Consider the following 20,541-nt stretch of genomic DNA (forward strand, 5'->3'; position numbering starts at 1 on the left):
GGATAAAGGTTAGCGACGCTGAGTGCCGTACTTAAGGGCCTGGGTTTGAGTCCCGGAGAAGGCATAGGTGTTTGTAAATGTGTCTGTGCGTTATGGGAGCACTCTAAATATGCGGCGAGCCGAAAGTCCTCTAGAGAGGTTGTTGTAGCGAAAAAGGAGTGGAAGACCCTCGTACCCGTCCCCCCCAGGGTGCTCTCCATCAAAACAGGGGGCGGAACTGAGCAAAATCGTACTATCCCCTGTATGGTGGCTCGAGGCAGTTGCCAATGACAGGCGCTGTCTTGCACCGCTTGCCACGATGAATTTCATGGGCTTGTTCTGATGTTACTGTCAGACAAGTGAGAAGTTACAACACAACAACAACGATATGAATACACTGCTGCATAGAGATCTTGACCATACCGAGACAAAATGCCCATCATCGCGATTTTCCTGCCATTGACACCTTTATGGATATGGAGAAATGTGGTAGACACCCATTGTTTAACCATTGGCAATACGGGTATTGTCCAGCGACACTAGATATCCAGATAAATTACACCTCACAGGACTTACAGGGGATCCTGCCAGGCGTTGCTTGCAATGCTTTGTATTTTACCAGACCGCGGGCAGTGCCTTTTTCCCTTAAATATACCTTCTTTTAACATTTATAGACAGTACGCTTGTTGATTTATATCGAGAAGATGGCTCTCGTGTCTTTTGTTTATTTGCTGCTTAACTGATTATGGGGCATTGTAATTGGTAGAAAAGATACTCAATAGATGGTTGTCTTATGAAAAAAAAAATTTTCAAAATTGAATTATTGGCAGAATCAACTAAGGCCAAGTTACTTCGACAGCACATACATAGTGATTCGACGAAAAACGCTTATGGATACAGCTCTTTCACCTGGGTTCGAGCCCGAGTCCAAATACCAGCATTCAGCGGCCTTAACCAGTTCGCCACTGGTGGGGCTTGGAAAGAGATTCTTTTTATTGTTGTTGGATCGGAATTAATGTAAACAGAAATTATAAGTGCATTAATAGTAAGATTTGAATTTGATAATATTACCATACTATATCCTAGTCTTGGCAAACAATTTTTGAAATGTATTGTTATTTGTTTTCTTCCAGTTTGTTGCTATCGCAGATAAAGATACGCGTTGGAGAATACGATTTTGCGAGCGTTCAAGAACCGCATGGATACGTAGAACGTGGAGCAAAGAAGAAAGTAGTTCATCCTCGTTACAATTTCTTCACGTATGAAAATGATCTGGCTTTAGTTCAACTGGAAGAAGCTATAGATTCACAAAAGTATCCACATATTTCTCCTATATGTTTGCCCCCATCCGAAGAAAGTCTGGTTGGAAAAAATGCTACCGTTACTGGTTGGGGTAGACTTAGTGAAGGTAAAAAAGCAAATTTAAGTATTGATTTGTATGTGACAGAATATTGAATTCCTTTAAATGATATATATCAGAAGTATTTTGAACAAAAAATATTCTAAATGTTAGAAACAGCGTTAATGAGCATTTTATGAACATATAGCAAAATCGTTCATTATTATCTAACTGCAGCGTTAAGTGCAATCATCAATATAATTTTCCACTTATACATTTATAGTACTTGAAATCGCACAAACATTTTTATAGTTCTCGCCTTTATAGACATTCTAAACTACCTTATTAATAGGTACTATAGGTAGTTTAGTTACTTCTGCCTTACTATAGACATTCTAAATCATAAGTATTAACTACACTGTAGATCAGTCTCTAGCTATCTAAGTGGATGACGGATTCAAAAATTTATCTTTCTGTCACATAAATTAGACTTCCTTCTCTTCGAAGTATTTAGAACGAATTCAAAATCGTTCAAATTTTTTTTATACAAGCTAAAATTATGTAACAAACTTCATATGCCACCTTTTAGGAATCGAACTAAAATTTGCACATGGGCTAAGAAAAACGTTGGCTCATTCATTTCGTGTAGTTGTCTTTGTTAGTTAAATTCAAACCAAAACTTTTGTGTAAAAATATTAATAACGACTTATTTTGTAGATAATTACAATTTCCAATTTTGAATTTAGATACTGTACTTTGTATACTCACTCTATATCTGATTAAACAGCTTACGTAATTTAGAGGTTGCCTAATACGATAAGGAGTCTGAGTACACAAGATTATAGCACTGTTGCATCATCAGTTAGCATAAGTGCTTCTCGGGTTACGAAATTATGTATACAAGAGTATTCCCCCAGTTCCATGCGAAATTTAATATCAAGATTAAAGATACTTCAGACAAGGCAAATGTTAAGGTATCTCATTTAAACCGATTTGTTCACTGTGCATTAAATAGAACTAAATTTTAAAAAATTACCCTTGCATTTTTATGAAAGCTCAAAAATAAGAATTTCGTTATAGAACTTCTACCACTAAATAACTTACACTAAAGTGGGTAAAAGCTTATAAAAAGCAGATAAAAGTAAATTTTAATATAGTTATTAAATAATACTTAAAGGTACTTCTCTTGAACATTTTTGCCATCATGTTTCATAATAAAAATCAAATTTAATTCTTACTAAATGCTGCAACTAGAGGACAGCTCATAAAAGTTAAAACATGTTAAGCACAATTGTTCCTACATTGAAAATTTTGCACAAAGTTCAAAAACATATTTCATATTAAGGTAAAAACGATTTCAGAAATATTCTTGTAGCATTCTGCTATAAGCCTCAAGATTTATTAGAATTGATTTACAAAATGAAGTCAGTATAACTAGCAAAGCTTTTACACTGCACTTGAAGGCGAGTTTACAGATAACATTTATCGAAATAAAAATTTCGGTAGCTGGTCTCGAACATAAAAGTCATGTGCAGTTTGGCGTCGAATGAGGCATTTACTACAAAAATATTTGAAAATCAAAGCTGTGATCTTACTATTTGTAAACTGTGAACGATTTAAACATTGAAAGTTAAAGAATTGTTGGGTAAAAGTTAAAAATTATGCTGCATCAAATTTTACAGGAGGTGTTTTACCATCGATTCTGCAAGAGGTTCAAGTTCCAATAATCAGCAACGAAAAATGCAAAAATATGTTTCTAGCTGCAGGAAGGCATGAATATATCCCAGACATCTTTATGTGTGCCGGTTTTGAAGAAGGAGGAAGGGATTCATGCCAGGTACATAACAGTTATATAACTAGTTTAATGTCACACTTATCAGAAATTTATTTCTGAAGATAATGTCATTTATGTGTTTAGCGACACTTAAATTTACATCATTTGTTTTTGCAGGGAGATTCTGGCGGACCTTTGCAAATACAGTCAGATGAAGGATACTGGTTTTTAGCTGGAATTATTTCATGGGGTATTGGCTGTGCAGAACCGAACATGCCCGGCGTTTGCACAAGGATATCAAAGTTTAAGGACTGGGTTGTGCAACATATTACATGACGTCAATTTTTGACTACCTAAATGTAAAATAAAGTGTTAAGTTTGAAAAACATAAGCGCTGAAATACGCTATAAAAGGAAATTGATATTTTAAAGACTTAAGAATATTTGGAACTTTGAAGTTTTATATTTACGTGAATATTGCGCTTGCAATGTGAAGAAAATGCAAGCAGGAAAATTTCTTTTACTACCTTGAGTGTTAAAGACTTATGTGAATTGTGAATTTTTCTTAATGAATATTTATTGTGTGAACTGTCACGAAGTTTTTCAAACTTGACTTATTTATGCTGAAAATATTTCAGTTTTAAATGTGATAAGACGTCTTACGCAAGGATAGGAATATTTCTTTTATCGATATGATTATAAAATAAAAAGGGGCCAAATAATCTCAATGGATATGAAGAGAGCATGTGTTATTTTTGGACTTGTGATGCAGAGAATACAAATAAGAATTATTTTTAACATCTTTCAGTTTCTCTTAAAATATTCTAAGGTTATTGACTAAATTTATCTTATATTGCTCTTATAAACAAAGGAATTTAATGAAAAAATGTTAATATTAAAATTTATTAAAATATTTCAAAATTACATGACTAACATTTTGATGTCACAGACTAAAACAAGTAAATTATGTGCACAGTATTAAAAACTTTGATGAGTGTTTAAAGGAGCTTGTGTTCATTGCGAGTTTTCTGTTATCCAGTTTAAGTAAGAAGTGACACGGGTGTATACTCCAGGATAGACAGGGTCACCGCATCTTCGACCCCATGACACTATTCCAATCACTTCCCAACGTCCTTCATCATTTAATGCCATAAGCGGGCCACCAGAATCACCCTAAAAGAGGAATTCATTTTGATTTAAGTGTAAACACACAAACAAAAACTAAAATTGGCATTAAAATATCAGTATAAATTACTGTATAACTATACTACCTAAAGTGCTGCAAAAAATTAGTTCTAATCACGTATGTGCATATAGCGTTCAGTTTAATCCGTGGGAAATGAGGTCACATACACTTTCCCGGCATATCCTACTTAGGTTATGAAAAATCAAGCCACACCATAATACACTACTGGCAATTAAAATTGCAACACCAGGAAGAAACGACCTGACGAACGTCAAAATCGCATGAAAGGAAGTTGGGATATACAAATGATTAGTATTATTTCAGCGCATTTATACGACGTAGGAGGGAGAAACGACATCTGAAGCACCTGGATAAAAGAAAAGTTGTGTAGTGGATTTCTCATTCAGAAAGCGCTTTGCAAGGTCGGATTTTGCTCAGAATAGTGTTATGCCTCGAATAAGAAATGCTTACCAGTAAGTGTCGGAATTCGATAGAGGCAGGATAGTTGTCTATCGAGTGTGTGAATTATCGTTCCATGATATCGCCCGTTACACAGGTGGACATTCAAACACTGTCATGCGAATATGGAATCAATGGACTACTGAGGATCATTTTGAACGGCAAGTAGTATCTCAACGCCCTCTGATGACTAACCCCTGAGGACAGACATAAGAGGTCAGCTTTGTAAAACCTTAACCACATCACAGACCATTAGTCAGGAAAGCACGCTCAGTATTCGCTCGTACTGTGAGTTGATGTTTGCAGCAGCGTACACTATCAGCACAGCGACCATTAACTTCGGCTTCCCTTGAAAATGCAGCATAGACGGCGACTCTGGTGAGCCGAACGACAAAGCTGGATACAGAAGTGGCAGAATGTCATCTTTTCAGACGAGTCTCGGTTCTGCGTGCAGTATTCTGATGGCCGTATATGTGTCTGGAGGCTCTAAGTCTACCGTACCTCACCTGCTTGTATTCGATATCTGCATAGGGGCCCTGCACCTGGTGTGATGGTTTGGGCAGCCATTGGTTACAATACACGCACATCTTTAGTTCAGATAGACGTAATTTGAACGCAGGTCGGTACATTCATGACATCTTACGTCCAGTGGATCTTCAAGGCTGCCAAGCGCCATGTTCCAACAAGATAAGGCAAGACCACATGTTGCACATCGTGTTCTGACCTTACTCGATACACAGGGTATTATATTGCTGCCCTGGCCTGCTTGGTCTCCAGATTTGTCACCCATTGAAAACTACTGATGGGTTGCTGAGAGACTGGCTCGTCACCCCTCTCCAGCTAATACAGATAATGAAGTGTGGTATAGGCTTGAAGCAGCATGGAATTAGTCGTCAGTTTCTGCCATCCAATCCCAGTTCGACTCTATGCATAATCGGGTAAAGGCAGTATTAGCTGAAAAGGGTGACATATTTCTACTAATTATGCACCCCTGTAAACCCCCAGACTGCTTACAAATTTGATCATTTTGTCTTCATGCCATACTGTTTGCGCACAATAAATGTATTTTTTGTATTTGCTTTCCTTCATGATGTTGCAATTTTAATGGCCAGCAGTGTATATATATGCTACTTTTACCGAATCAAACAAAATTATTTTAAGTCTGGTCTGCATAGATTACCTTCTATTCGCCGAGTAGTACACTGAAAGGTGCTCTGCAGGTTGTGAAATAATGGATACCTGAAGCCATTAGATAACGTCATTCTCATAGAAATGAATATGAAATGGTAAGCGATTAATTCTGCATGTAAATACTGCTAATTAGCACAAATGAAAATTTCAAAATGAGTTTTCACATTGATCTATACATAAATACCATGTCCTAAAATTTGAGGTTATCGCCTTAATTATTTGTTAAATTATATTTATCTGCTGTTGCTACGCACTTGTTTGACTACACGCTAAAAGACATTTTCAAATTCCGCGGCTATTCATCAGAAAATATCACCATGCTTTCTATAAAAACTTAAAAGAAAAGGAAAGTGAGAACGAGCTTGTGCAAATATTTACCGTATGTCTTGAGAACCCTTATAAATCATAGCTTTATCTTGGTGAAGCTTCTGTGGTTTTGCCTTAAGAAAATTGCTTTTTTCATACTCGCCCTACATGCTGTAACAGCGACGACACAAACGTAGATCAGGTACTTACGGCACTAGCAAATTCTACATTATTTTTGCTTCAAGCTACGAAATTATTTTGAACCTCTTTAGCAGTATTGAGTATCTTAAACATTTACAGACGTTTTGAAAATTTAATGGACAGTGGAATTAGGAATAACAATATTAAATGACAGTTTAACTGGGTATCACATTATGATCTTCCATAGAACTTCCTTTGTGATGTTCTTACTACTGGAGAACGGTGCTTTGCTTCAAATATACAGAAAACCACAAAAATATTTCCCAGCTAAATACGTTACCGATAATCGAACTTTAACTGAAACAGTAGTGTTAGTTACTCGGCTTTGGGCTTCTACTTGCAGATGGTATCATGATTATGAATAATATTTTTCGAAGACCTAAGAAAATTAGATATAAATCAAATCTTAAAATATCATAGGAAAAAATAAGCAAACTTTTGCAGCATTTCACAGCAAGGTCCTTTCCATTTTAAAATTCTTAATCGATTCTCGATAGTCTCATTAAGTGAAATGCGATTAGATCTTACTTTACAACTTTATTAGAAATAACGAGAAAAAGTCTGAATTGATAGTAGAGAATGAAAATATAAAGTAGAGAGGAGCTACCCATTATTACCCTATCGATGGGATTCAAAGGTGAAAAATTGTACTCAAGGATAACCTTTCCTGTACCAATGATCAGTCGGTCAGCTGAAAATTTAACGATAGTGGTAATCCAATGGTCTAAGTAGCTGGATTTTATATTCTTAATTTAACTCTTCGTTCAAGAATTTTCATTTTTGAAACGTTAGTTACTTTATGGAAAGTTGACTTCGCTTATATTCTGCGAGTATTCACTGGTGACAAAAGAATTAAAACTGAAATAAAATCTTATTCTAAATGCTCCTTTTTTAAACAAAATTATTAGCTCAAGAAGCTTTGCACGTGAGTAAGCCGCTTACACAAGAAATTTTACACTTTTATTGAAACACAGCATAAAATCACGTGCGAAACACTGCCGTTCAAAATCAGGCTTCGAAACCGTTAAACAACCCAATTATCTTCCCAGATTTAAACAAACAGTCTTGGAATTTCATTCCTCTAGTCTTACAAGCTTCCACCCAGTCTCATTTGAATATTCCGCATGTTAGGAACTTGCTTACCATCACAAGTTTTTCTACTTCACTAGTTTATGAATACTCCAATGTGAAAGCATAAAGTAGGTGCTAATGGGATGGATAGCTATTACAAAGTAGCCTACATCAAATTATTTTATTATAATCTCAGTGTTAACATGCCCTGAAAATTACGCAGCCACCCCCCAGCAGCAGTTATTAAGGTAAAGAGGGCGAGAAAGTCCCTTTACATTTGCAATTATTTCATTGTAACTAATAACACGTACGGTTATTTATCCAAGACTGATACACTATCTGCACAGACTGATACACCAGAATGTCTTCAGCTTTAGCAAGTGCGGTGTCACCTGTTCGAAGATTTCAAAAGCACGCCTATCCGTAGCGCATCATTGTCCACTCACCGCTTCTTCCTGACGTACGATTTGATAACCACCCACAGGGCACTGTCTAGTGCCGTAAGGTTCAGATTATGCGTGTTGGAGGTAGGCAGTAAGTCCTTTATCTCCATGGTCCAGATTTCGAGGCGGCTAAGGGGCTGGTTAATCCATAACATCTGTCAGGGGACAAGCTTTTCTTCTCAGATGTGATCAAAATCTGATGACTCGGTGGCTCCTTACCAAACCGTTCACGAAACCTATGTGGCCTGTGTAATATTTTCGTTGTTCTTCCGTTCATGGACGCAAACAGTTGTCACCAAGCGCTCCTCCAAAGTAAAGTCCCTGAGATCTGCCATTGTTCTTCACCAAGTACAGAAATACGAGAGAGAACTGGTCAAGGCACAGACTTTATTCTCCTACCCTAAGTCGCGTAGCAAGTACGCGGCAATCACGTTGAAATTCACGAGAGGTGCGATGTTACCATATCAGTGATCAAGATGGAGGTCCAGATCTGAAACATCTTCCCCAGATACCTTCTTCTAGTTCAGGTGTAAAGGGACTTTATAGCCACACTATAGATATCGAATGCATTTTAAGAGCCCCTGTCTAGTTTGCGCCAGTATTGAAGATTTGAAATGGATAAGAGAAAACTTTGTCGTTTGAACTTAATAAAATCTTCAGACTAACATTTTACCTCGTTCGTTATTGCAAGATGCATTTTTTTTCTGTAAACTCATCCCATTAAACCTGCACTTTGCAATGCGAATGATAAAAGCTAATGCAACTGCTGCCATTTCATAATCCACATCAATTTCCAAAGACCACACTTCCTCACGTATATTCAAATATTATACGCAGCTGTTTCAAATTTCGAAACTTTTGAGAATGCAACCGCTTTACAGGCTTTGAGCTTTTAGATATTGTTCAATCAAAAACATTCGGATACCACGTAAAAACTGCCAATTATGCATAAAAAAGATAAATATATTCTAAAGGAATAATTAATTTCTTGTCGCATGCAATTTGATAGTTGTAAAAATTCATTGTTTAACCTTTAGTATAGTATATTTCAGACTAAAAACATATTTGGATACTTGAGAATGAAAGAAATTAAACATTGGATTACCTAATAAGCGAGGGAGCTTATTAGACTGGATTAGATTACATTAAGTAAAGAACGCGAGGGCTTCTTACAGACTGAAAGATTTTAAATTCTTACAATATTTAAGTACAGTTTTCGAAATTGTAAGGCGCGTCGGGACGGAGGACATATACATATCTAAAATAACTTATCGTTGATAAAAAATAGGGAATAATAATTTGAGGTCAGACATTAATTAGGAAATTAACGGGTTCTCCACGTAATTTTCTAGTGCCTGAAAATATCTATGGACGGTAATCTTTCTAAAATAAAGCTCGATATGAACGGCCAACTATTTTTATTTCAACATGAACAGAGATACCCGTTGATAAAAATAGCTATTAACCCAAAAGGTGCTTTTAAACAAGCTGCTAAAATGAAAAGTGTTCAGGCAAATTTTTCAAATGCATGAAGAGGAAAGAAAAGTAAAAATCCGAACTTCCAAACCAAATTTCTAGAACGCGCCTCGCACGAATTAAGTATATCGCCAACTTATTTTCTTAAAAGTAGCCAAAGAAATTTTAAAACTTTCGATTTTATTAAAGAAAGAAAAATCTGGGATTTCGTAAAGTCAAAAAGTTTATTTTTAACCAGGAATTCTTTATCCTGCTGTAAAACATGCTGATGGCAGTTAAATAATTTTTGGCTAAAGAGTTTGGATAAAGCATTTACTCCAAAATGAATTTGAAAATTCATGTTTTAAGAGGAAATTTGAAGTGAGCAGAATATGAACAAATTGTCTTGTCAGGCTATAATGTAAATAATATCAAGCACATTACTACTATATGCATTTATTTGGCTGTTACATAATTCGCCTTACTACCATTAAAAATCCTAACAAAGGCCATATTTTACTACTACGTAGAACCTTATGTATTACGCTTATAAACAAGCAAGAGCAATAATTTTATTGAAGGTTACATTGTTTGAGTACGGGAAAGTATGCAAAGGCTATCTGCATAAATTCTAATTAAAAATTACTGAAAGACAAGCTTGAAAAATCAAGGGTAAATATCTACCTAAATTTTCCCAACTTAGGTAAATCAATTCCTACTGGAATGGAAGAAATCAAATGCACCTGTGTAAAAAATTTATAACATGTTTTAATGTCAACTATTTCAGCTTTGAAATACACAATTAAGTCAACGTAGGTTTAATTACAGAAAACTTTTCGTGCGATAGCGCATTTTGAATATTTTTCAATCTCAAAATTTATATTCATTATTAAAACTAACTTATGCGTGCCAGATAGTTTGAGTGAATTTATTCGCCGTTTAACCTTACAGCTCCATTCTAATCTACTGATGACGCTGTGTATTAAAATTTATTCCAACAATTGGAGCACCGGATACGTATGCTTATCCTGAATATGCGAAACATTAAGCATTTCGTATTTCTTTAATTTTATCAGTTTAACCAACAGGTCGTGAAATGCAACCGCTTTCATTATTTACTTTAAAATTCCCACATGCCTAGAAAGACTTCATTTTCACAGAAGTTTTCTTGAAATTCTGAGATACACTGATTATATCAAATTGCCCCCCCCCCAATGAAAGCTTTACGTATCTTAAGAGTTGCCGTTTAATTAGACTTCGCGCCAACGTTTCTTTGAGGCTAAGTTGGACCCCCGTTAACAAAAAAGTATTGAAAGCTGAGACTTTATTTTGCTGAGGGAGAGTAGCTTGGTTTCTTTAATTATAGCAAAGCACGCGAAAGGTGTCTGGCTAAGGGGAAGGATGGCTTAGTGGAGGATTTTCCAATGGAAACTGGCTTGTATATACGCTGTGCATGGAGAAAACCACCTGAAGAAGAGTGGAGATGATTTAAGTGTCAAATTTTGACCATTTAAATGCAAGCACATATTTGCATCGTGTCATTTTTTCGATAACACTTTCGTCAAAAATTCTTGGGAGAACAGTTTTTCATATCGTTAATTTTTACTGCGTTTTGCTTCATACGTTAACAAGATTTATCGAGAAGTGAAGCAGAAGCTATAATTTTTCTAGGCATATGGTATTTTACTAAATTGAGAGTTTCAATTTTCTAGCAATGAAATTATATACGACATGTGTAGAATGTAATTGTGGTGTTAAACACTTCCGAAAAATTGATAGAATTAGAACTAACACATGAGAAACCACTTGCCTTCTTATGTAAATACAAAAGTAAAGACAGTAACAATCTTAAAGTGGTTTTGAATACTGTCAGACAGTGCTTATCGAAAATCAAAAGAGTGATTTATTGGCGCAGGAAATTTATTTCCTCCACAGTTCGTATCGACAAGTAGCCAAGTACCAAACATCTACCACATTGCCTTGCACTGTGTAAAAAAAGTCTGTTTTCCTCCTAAATATTTTATTCGTTATTTTCATGCACAGATACAACTATAAATGCTCATGCTACCACATGAAAAATACACTGCTTAGGGAGCATACGATTTTCGAAAGAAAATTCAACAATAAAATCCATATGTATAAAATAGAGAAATTAAGTGCATATAATTTTAGCAGCTAAAGTGTGCACTTTTTAAACTTATTCTACTTAACACAAGTAGTATAATAACAGTTTTGAGCGATTTTTACCGCAATTATCTTTAAATATATAGGGACTATTACAAAAAATGTTCTTCGTTATCGCCTCTAACAATCTACCGCCACTTTTTTGGCAATGCAATTTGTTTTATTTGCGGCGAATACCGTTTTGGCAACAGCATTTTAAATGGAGATTGTTCCAACTTCTTTCTACTTCCGTATGAAATCATAAGACTTATGACGACGAGCTACACCCCATTGCCGCTTCTTCCATTTTGCTGATGGAAGTTGCATAGTTACATAAGTTAGCGCACATAGTTATTCTACATGATAACTATATGCGCGTGTCTCAGGAGCAAAATTGAAATAAACTGTTCCCTTTCTTCCTTAGTACCAATCTAAAAAAATCGTTCTACAGAAGAATCCTGAAAATTTTTATAAAAGAATTTTGAACACTTAGAACCTTGGTTGCGTTACACATTGTCACCCGAGGTATTTTTGGTGATCTATCGATGGGTACTCGTCAGACAAGAAATAAAACTTATTTGTTCCAAAACTCATTTATCCACATTTTTATTCTTCAGACAGTAATAGTATGTCAGCTTTGAAAAACTGAAAAATTTCATCTCGTTATTTTAGAACTTAACTCCAGCAAAGAAGTTCCGATTTCTTTTAAAGAGAAAAATTGGCACTAAAAGCACATTATACTAAACTTTAGCTAATAAGGAATCTCTTGCAAGATACACATAGGAAATTTCTTTTGGGAGATTTACTATACATAAAGACAGTTATAATTTAACCGACATTGTCGGATCCGTAAATTACGTTCTGCTGATATTTTTCAAATATATAACCAGGTTATGCGCAGAATTAATTTTGCCGATCTAAAATACAACAAAGTTTTCTCTAAAAAGGAAAGGTGCTGAGTTAGGTATAAAATTCAAAAAGTAAATATAAATTATACGAAAAGCTTACATCCTTTAGACCTTTATTACAACAGCTGAAATTTATTTTCACAGCTTCAAATTTTGGAAATACGATACGCTAGATTAAGTATGTATACATACTATAAACAAGTGTACAAGTAAAACATGCCGAAGAGTTCCGAAGGACATGAAAATTAAAATTTAACGACGTGTAATTAAAAAGATACTAAAACACGCGTCATCTCTGAAGTCGTGGGACTGTACAACGCTCTTTTAGATATTAAATATTGCCTGGATAGTCGGCAAAGCACACAAGGAGCTAACTACCTAAGGGCAGGGATGCCTTCGGGAAAGAAAGAAATTGCCTTTTAGCTATGTTACAAATGGGAAAAACTTAAAATACCCTAGCAGGCAGCTGTTTAGTTTAGATTTGAACCCAGGGCAAAATACTAGTGTTCAAAGCTCTTAACCACCCAGCCGCTGATGAACCCGATATTACATTAAACGAAATAGCCTTTTGTAACTAAGTTGTTAAGACTTTAATGTCAATGTGTTTAGATTATAACCGAGAATACCGTAGTTATACTAATTCATTTCTATATCATTTTCACATCACTAAAGCTTCACAGTTTAATGAATGTCATTGAATTTTTCATCCAAAGTCTCAAATTATATTAAAATTAAAAATTAATGAATTAAAAATGAATTTAAGTAATTTTGGCTTGAAGGTTACGTTTTTAGTGTTATCTCAAGTGGTTAAGCAAAATGAACCATAGCCAGAAATAAATCATTTATAAAAATTAAACTCTGAAATGAGCGACTAAAATAATTACACAGAAATTATGCAAAAATTTTTAAAGTTAAAACAATAAGTATAGCCACGATTTCATGAAAACTCTTCATTTATTAAACAAGATATAAAAGTCACGAAGAGGAAAGTAAATGTCATTAGAACATCTCAGATGTGTAAATATTAATACGTACCTGGCATTTAACCCAAATACACTTTACTATATCAACTGGCATATCTAGAAACGAGCTTTAGATGCTTTTTGAAACGAAAAAGATGTCTTTAGTTTAACTGATTACGGTAAAGCACACTAGGGCTATCTACCTAAAAATATGGATGCCTTCATTGAAGACTAATCTCATCTTTTCATCTTCATTCTAAGGGAAACTGGCTCGTGTCTACATTACACACAAGGAAAACCAAGAAAACGCCCACACCGGGCAGGCCGTTTGCCTGGACTCGAATTCAAATCGAACAGCCAGCATTTAGCGACGTTACTCCTCAGCCGTTGGTGGGCACGGAAAGTTAAATTGGATTTAAGTGCCTTAGTTAAAGAGAAAGATCAAGCATTAAAACTTAGTTTATTTAGACATATTTACTTAGAATACCAATTAGAAGAGATCTGGTTACATGATTAATAAGACTTTACCAGGTGGTCAAAAGTTTTACTGTAACAAGAACTAAGAGATCAATTTTCAGAATTTCATAATCGTTTACGAAAATTTGAATAAAATTGTCCGATACCTGGCAAGCATCTTCGCCGTTTTTAGGTGAACCAGCACACATGAAGGCGTCTGTTATGCTTTCCATTCTGTATGTTTTATCACACTCTTCATTTTTCCAAACTGGAATAGTAACTTGGCGAAGTACAGGACTTGCTGCACCTCCTTTAAAAGCAATAGAAACTTCTTTACAATAATTCTCTACTACTTAGATAGCAACTTGTAGTTAAAAATGTTATGTAGAAAAGAATGTCTCAGCCAAATTTGTTTTTTCTATAACACATTCTCATGGTCTTCGAGAAATTTATTGTCATTACGAATTACTTAAAAACTTGTTGAATTTTAGTTCCTGCCAACAACTTCATAGTAATTTTTCAAGTATTAGAAATGTGATAATTTTAAAATTTCCGGTACATTTAAAATATAGAACAGCTGAGAAAGTAAATTATACAAATTTTAATTTTAGTTGGAAGCTTTCAGAACAATTCTTTTAGGAAATTAACGTGAAAAGCGCGTTTTCTTGGAAAATTATATTTTTGCATAGCTTTCATAGTTAACAGTTCATCGTTTGCTTCTCATCTAAAAGATTTCCAGCTTATATTTTAAATCCTTGTTTCTTTTTTTCTAAGGTTTTAAAATAAATCCCCACCAATTCAATTCATACCGTATAGCCTCCTACAGGTTAATACTTGGTGGGATTCGGTCTGCAAAAGTCTTAGAATTATCTCACAAACCCTGCGCGAAGAATTTTCTAGTGTAAATGGAGGCAAATTAATGATAACGTACGTTCCTAATGCATTAGTAAAGTGTTAATACTAGAATATTATATACCCTACTATTACAGTTTTGAGCACTTTCGTAAACTTACCTACGAGAAAAAGCTCAAAGTATGATATTGATATGGATAAAAATTCTTACCGAAGGAAACTGTACCCCATCCTACAACTGTAGCATTTGCGTCCGAGTAATCTCGGCCAGCCTTGCTAGGTAAACAAATGCTGCCTACAAACTTGGAGTATTCAATCCTTCGTTTCAGTTTCAGCAGAGCGATGTCATGTTGGAAGGTCAGAGTAACGAACTGTGCATGCCTTTTTATTTCTGCAACTGGAATATCCTGTTGGTGCTCGTTTTGTTCTTGGAAATTATACTCTCCTAATCTGATTTTCAGATCATTAACCTTCATTCTGAAAACAAAAGAGATCAGTATTAATTTATAATAGCGAATCATTACCAACTGCGAAATTCCGATATTCATCATAGGCACTTACCCCATAACGCAATGGGCAGCTGTGAGAATATACCAATCATTTATAATGACACCGCCGCAGAAGAATCTATTTCTTCTTAACAAAGCGACCTGCAATACTAAAAATTAATACAAATGTCGTGTTTTTTTACCTATTAAATTTCGACGTACAAAAAGTTTAAATTTACCATCCATGTCCATTCGTGAGGAAGAGATACACTTCCACCAACTATTCTTACATTGGTATTCAGACCACAACCTAGAAAATTCCTCGAAATTTACATGCTTCATACAAACATAAAATGTTCAGTATACATAAAATAGTTGAACAGATAAAGAATTAGCAAATCCAAGTCAACTTTTACATTAGTAATTATATGAAGTATTTACCTTCAGAAGGCTGCGTTATATTGGCTGTTACACTTTCTGTTATGTTATCGCTGGAGGCATCAGATATTTCAATTACAGGATTATCCGGGCAACAGACTCCTACGAAAGTTCCTTGCAACAAGCACACATATTGTAAAAATAAGTTAAAGTTATTCAGAGCATCACTTAAAAGACAATCCCGAAAAGGACGACACTGGCCATTGTTCCCGTTAGGTGTAGTACATGTTGAAGAACTGTTAACTCTTGCGAAGAAATCTATGATTCGGACAGACTTGCTTGGTAAATGAACTTTTTTTTGAGTATTTTCATCTGGTTCATCATCATCCACTGCCTTGAAATCACCACTTCCTTCAAATGGTTCTGTCAAAGAGTTCTCTGGCCCATCTACTGTTAGATCATTTTCTGCGTCGAAATTAACTAATGAAATTTCGCTTTTATGTTTTAGGGGAATATTGGTTTCTAAATTAGAATTGGCATTTTCGTTGGAGTAAAATAGTACAGAAGGCATATACCTGTTACTATTATTGGAGATTTTATCATTTTTAAATGTTTGTTTGTTCATTAAGTTTTGATCTGCTTTGTTCTTTCTAGTCTCGCTAACAAAATTTCCTCCTATTTCGTGAAACGTGTTTAGATCTGCAGATATGTCGGCACTGCTCGATTTTTCTTTAGCATCTTTTGAAGCCAATATTTTAGAACTCTTTGGAATAAATTCAGAAGCACTTTCTAAGTCTGCTAATTTATATCGCTCTGTGACATAAGAAGGAGGTGCAAAAAAATCTTCATGAGGATTAAGAAAGCTTTCTTCAGTTTCAAGTTTTGTTCTACCTTCAGCGTCATTCAAAGGTATTATTTCAATTTGATGACCAGTTTTGTAGATATTTTCCTTCGGCTCATGAAAAGAAACTGAAATTTTGGAATTTTCAGAAGGGCTTAATTCACCCAAAAGAGATGGTGTAGATGATTTCCTACTAGGTTTTGTTCGAAATAGTCTTCTAGAATAGCCATGTTCTCTAAGCCCATAAAATTTAGCTTTTCTAGGGTAAGACTTATGTTTTGAATACCCATCGTATACACCATTGTCTAATCCATCCATAGACTCGTTCTTCAGTTCATAATCCCCTTTAGTATCATAAGAATATGGTTTACCCATTTCATTGCTACCTGTAGTAATAAGGAAAGACAAAATGTCAGATATTCACAAATGTCTTGCGCTCTATGAATTATTTACAAAAGTATCTATGAAAAGCATGTGACCTATATTAGAATACTGAAACATTTACAGAAATCTGGGAAAAGTGCCCTTAACCAAAGATCTTAATTGCAAAATTCGCTTTCAAATTAACTTTAATAATCTATACATTATGGTGTTTAATTTTAAAAAAGGGCATTTATATAGCAAATACAATAAAGAGGTCATTGTCATGGCATTGACTTCTGTTGTCTACAACTGAAAAGATATCTTAACTGGGTTTCAGGATATGCAACCTCAAATACGCTATTAGCGTTAATAAAGGCTTACAAGTTAAATTTATTTAATCACTTGTGCACTGAAATAATCCAAAATAGACATTTTCTTTCCTTTTTATTTAAAGCTCATTTTTTGAAATTTCTCTTCGTAAATATATGAATGAATTATAAAATTGTAAAATGAATGAATTGTTATACAACTTTAATTAATCGAAGAGGTAAATGAATACCTTTTTACGGTGAAGTATTTAAACATTTGTTTTAGAAAAAGATTCTTTAAATGCAATTTTTTTTATCTTGTATCAAAGATTTCAATCATTCCTAAAGCATTTACCTGTGGGAAATGAAAATTTTTCTGAAATGTGTTAAAATTAGTGAAACAAAAACATAATTCCTGAAAATGTTTTTGGAGACAGAATTTCATTCATGAACCTACTTTTCATAGAGAGCTTTATATCTTCCTGCTTCTAAAAAAATGCATTTCGCTTTGCAAATTTAAGCTTAATTTTAAGAGAATAAAACTGATCAAAAGATTAAATTGCTTAAGCCTTTAATTTTACAGAAATGTTGAATTAAGAACTACTTCGAATTTCGGCAAATCCGATTTACTTTGTAGTTTTGCAACACTATGGAAATCCAATTTTAGTTGAATCCTGCATGTATTTTATATACAGCTTCATGTTAAATGGAAATAAATTACTTTTAACTTACTTAATGAAGCTCCAGAACCAAAGCCTTTAAGAAATTTGAAAACCACTGTATAGAGAACGATAATTTTGAAAAAATGAAGATCCATGTTTTAATCTGAAATATAAAATCAATTTTCAAGAACGCAATAGTTAAGTGAATTTAAGTAAATTTTGACAATTGCCCAAGTGTTTTAAATGAATGAAACGTATTAGGTAACAAGTTTCATCAAACATATTTTTACCGACGTACATTTCTTCCAGATTAAGTTTTAAAATTTTAAAACATAAAAACACATTAAAACAACGACTTTGTTTCCAGTTAGAGAAAATGCAATTCACGAGTTCATTACATATTCTAAAATTTAAGTTTTGCAATATGCATTAAACTAATTTTTGTAGCCTTAACTTACGTTAAATGGCAATAAATCAGAATTTGCCTTCTCCGTATACTTTTATAACAGCAAATGAGTCGTATTAATCAGTTTAGAAATCTTTCAGAGTACTATGTTATTTTTAAGTACGGAGGAAAAAAAGTACTTACGTTCTCATAAAGCATTAAGCTGCACCAGACACACCATCCGCATCAGATTTAAAGCCAAATGCTTTTGCTACTTCGCGAAACATAATATCTTCTCTTTATTTGATCACGTGTTAAATCGACAGACTTCTTAACATTCCAAAAACATTTTACTAATATTCGTATAAAAGGTAACGCTAACTATTGACGCAGAATGCATTAATTATGAAGGTAGAAGAAATGCATTACTAAAAAATTAGATTTATATCCTCTTGAAATATTTCTGGAGTTTAACGAGAATTATAATGAGCCGTTTTGACTTTCTATTAATACCAGTGAAAATGACATCAGTCAACCTAAAGAACTGATTAATTTTAGCTTAGCTGATTCATCTAATATTTTCTTCACTAAAAATTGCATTCGATTTAGAAAAACATATTTTCAATAAATAGGCATATGAAAAAAATCTTTGCATTTTGAAAATCTGTGAAATACACAGGCGTGGAAAAAAAACCTAATGAATAGGATAAAGTTCAAATGCTGCAAGATTAAGATTTCATATAATATTCCGTTGTATAACTAGAAATTTTTAGCAAACAGTTGATGTACATCAGGACATTTGAAGTGATTCTATAGCATAAAAGATAAATACAAAAGATCAGGGATTTTCGCTTTTCTTAACGAGGAATATGACTACTGCAGATGTTAAGTAAGTTTCATTCTGTACTGACACAGTAGCCATGTTCACCATTTATCGAACTTTATTAAGGCCAGCCATAAAGATGGAACGTTTACCTGATTGTCAGTATGCTAAACCTTTTTAACATCAATCTATTGAAGGTCATCATTTACAGTGCAACACAGAACACAAAGATTGGATAATAATGGACCTGAAAAATGTTTTGTTGATTGATGCAAGTAGTTTCAAACTCAGCATAATTGGGAAGTTAGTTAATCTGTGAAATATAACACACGGTATCGACGAGCATACATTACTGAGAGAGATCGATACTACGGTCGAGGTGTTCCTGTCTAGGAAGGCTTTATGCAAGATAGATGCTCACAAGTGCAGATAAGCGGAAACAGTAAAAAGCAGATTGAACACTACAATGACATAATTCTTCCCTATGCGTGTCTCTTCCAAGAAGTCACTAGTTCGTTTTTACGAACGAAAAGGCAATACACTCCATCGCACTGCGGCTACTCATGTGCTGTTGGAAAGTGAGAAAATTGCTGAAATAATTCAGCCTGCTAGTTTCCACCATTTAAATTCCATCGAACACATCTGATAAGCTGTAGGCGGATACTTTGCGATCCGTCGGTATCCGCCGACAACTGTTCAGCATTTGATAAAGTCGACAGAGCAAATGTAAAATACAACCACACGAACTTATCTCATTCCAAACATGCCAATGTATGGCGAAATATTAATCGATATTCCAGATGATCGTACTTTAAATTCGATTGCTGCATTTCAGGCTACTCCAGTTTAAGTATGTATGTGAAAACATAGTTTTTTCTTGAGTTTTTCAAGTTACTATATGAAGTTTGTGCTCTTATATGCCGATACCTCTTACCCAGTGAGAAAGGGATGCTACAAAATTTCTAAAGATGTCTTGTAGTGTATGATTTCTAACAGGCATTGCTCATAAGGATAGGTGATACACCACACAGGTATAGGATTGAAATTATGTCTTAGAAGTGTGATGGTCAAAGTAGCACGTAGAATACTTTTCGTATTCTACAGACCATTCTAGAATAATCTTACGTTCGCAGAGCGCATTTTTCTCTCTGAAACAGGATACTTCCAGCAATAAATGCAGTTTCTAAGGAAGCATGCATCTGATCTGCATTGATGTTTAAGATAGTAATTAGACATCTATGATTTATATACATGCAACACTGAGTTAAAAAACTCTCAATTCAGTGATTTATATATATAGTCAATAAAATGAGAGTTTTGTAACTCAGTATTGCATAAACCCTTAACTTTCTCAACTATTTCGTTATTTCTTCACAATTTAATCTGCGTCTAATACTTTTTATGTTATAATACACATGTATCAGGTCGATTACAACTGCTCGCCATGTCATTAATTCTAAATAATGATGAAATTGACGTTGGACATTGCTCGAACTCTTTTTGGAAAACAAAGGCTCTTTTTGGAAAACATTGAACCTTAATACAGCGT

At 34.3% G+C, this 20,541-nt stretch overlaps 2 protein-coding genes across 5 annotated transcripts in view; one reads left to right on the top strand and one right to left on the bottom strand.

Moving 5' to 3' along the window:
• The window catches only part of LOC118186834 (uncharacterized), a 71,272-nt gene extending 67,443 nt beyond the window's left edge, over positions 1 to 3,829 (top strand). For both annotated transcript variants that reach the window (XM_035356995.2, XM_035356994.2), the window contains 3 exons: positions 1,113 to 1,387; positions 3,001 to 3,155; positions 3,270 to 3,829. In XM_035356995.2, the coding sequence (XP_035212886.1) occupies positions 1,113 to 1,387; positions 3,001 to 3,155; positions 3,270 to 3,428 (589 nt within the window). In that variant the 3' untranslated portion in view covers positions 3,429 to 3,829. The remainder of the gene's footprint in view (positions 1 to 1,112; positions 1,388 to 3,000; positions 3,156 to 3,269) is intronic.
• Positions 3,830 to 3,974: 145 nt separating this feature from the next.
• Positions 3,975 to 18,513, bottom strand: LOC146993220 (phenoloxidase-activating factor 1-like). 3 transcript variants are annotated; one of them, XM_085807456.1, is made up of 8 exons: positions 18,374 to 18,506; positions 17,855 to 17,947; positions 15,674 to 16,837; positions 15,472 to 15,542; positions 15,306 to 15,394; positions 14,956 to 15,221; positions 14,060 to 14,202; positions 3,975 to 4,264 (listed from the first exon to the last, which is right to left on the bottom strand). In XM_085807456.1, the coding sequence occupies exons 2-8, from the start codon at positions 17,937 to 17,939 to the stop codon at positions 4,106 to 4,108; spliced, it is 1,977 nt and encodes a 658-aa protein (XP_085663582.1). In that variant the 5' UTR covers positions 17,940 to 17,947; positions 18,374 to 18,506; the 3' UTR covers positions 3,975 to 4,105. The 3 variants fall into 3 exon arrangements, with proteins under 3 accessions (XP_085663582.1, XP_085663583.1, XP_085663584.1); XM_085807457.1 differs by lacking the exon at positions 18,374 to 18,506 and adding an exon at positions 18,243 to 18,261; XM_085807458.1 differs by lacking the exon at positions 14,060 to 14,202 and having other exon boundaries at positions 4,130 to 4,264; positions 18,374 to 18,513.
• Positions 18,514 to 20,541: the final 2,028 nt, after the last annotated feature.

Source organism: Stegodyphus dumicola, chromosome X1 (genome assembly GCF_044657685.1).
Source record: "Stegodyphus dumicola isolate Sdum_Otavi_A_Nest chromosome X1, ASM4465768v1".
NCBI lineage: Eukaryota > Metazoa > Arthropoda > Arachnida > Araneae > Eresidae > Stegodyphus > Stegodyphus dumicola.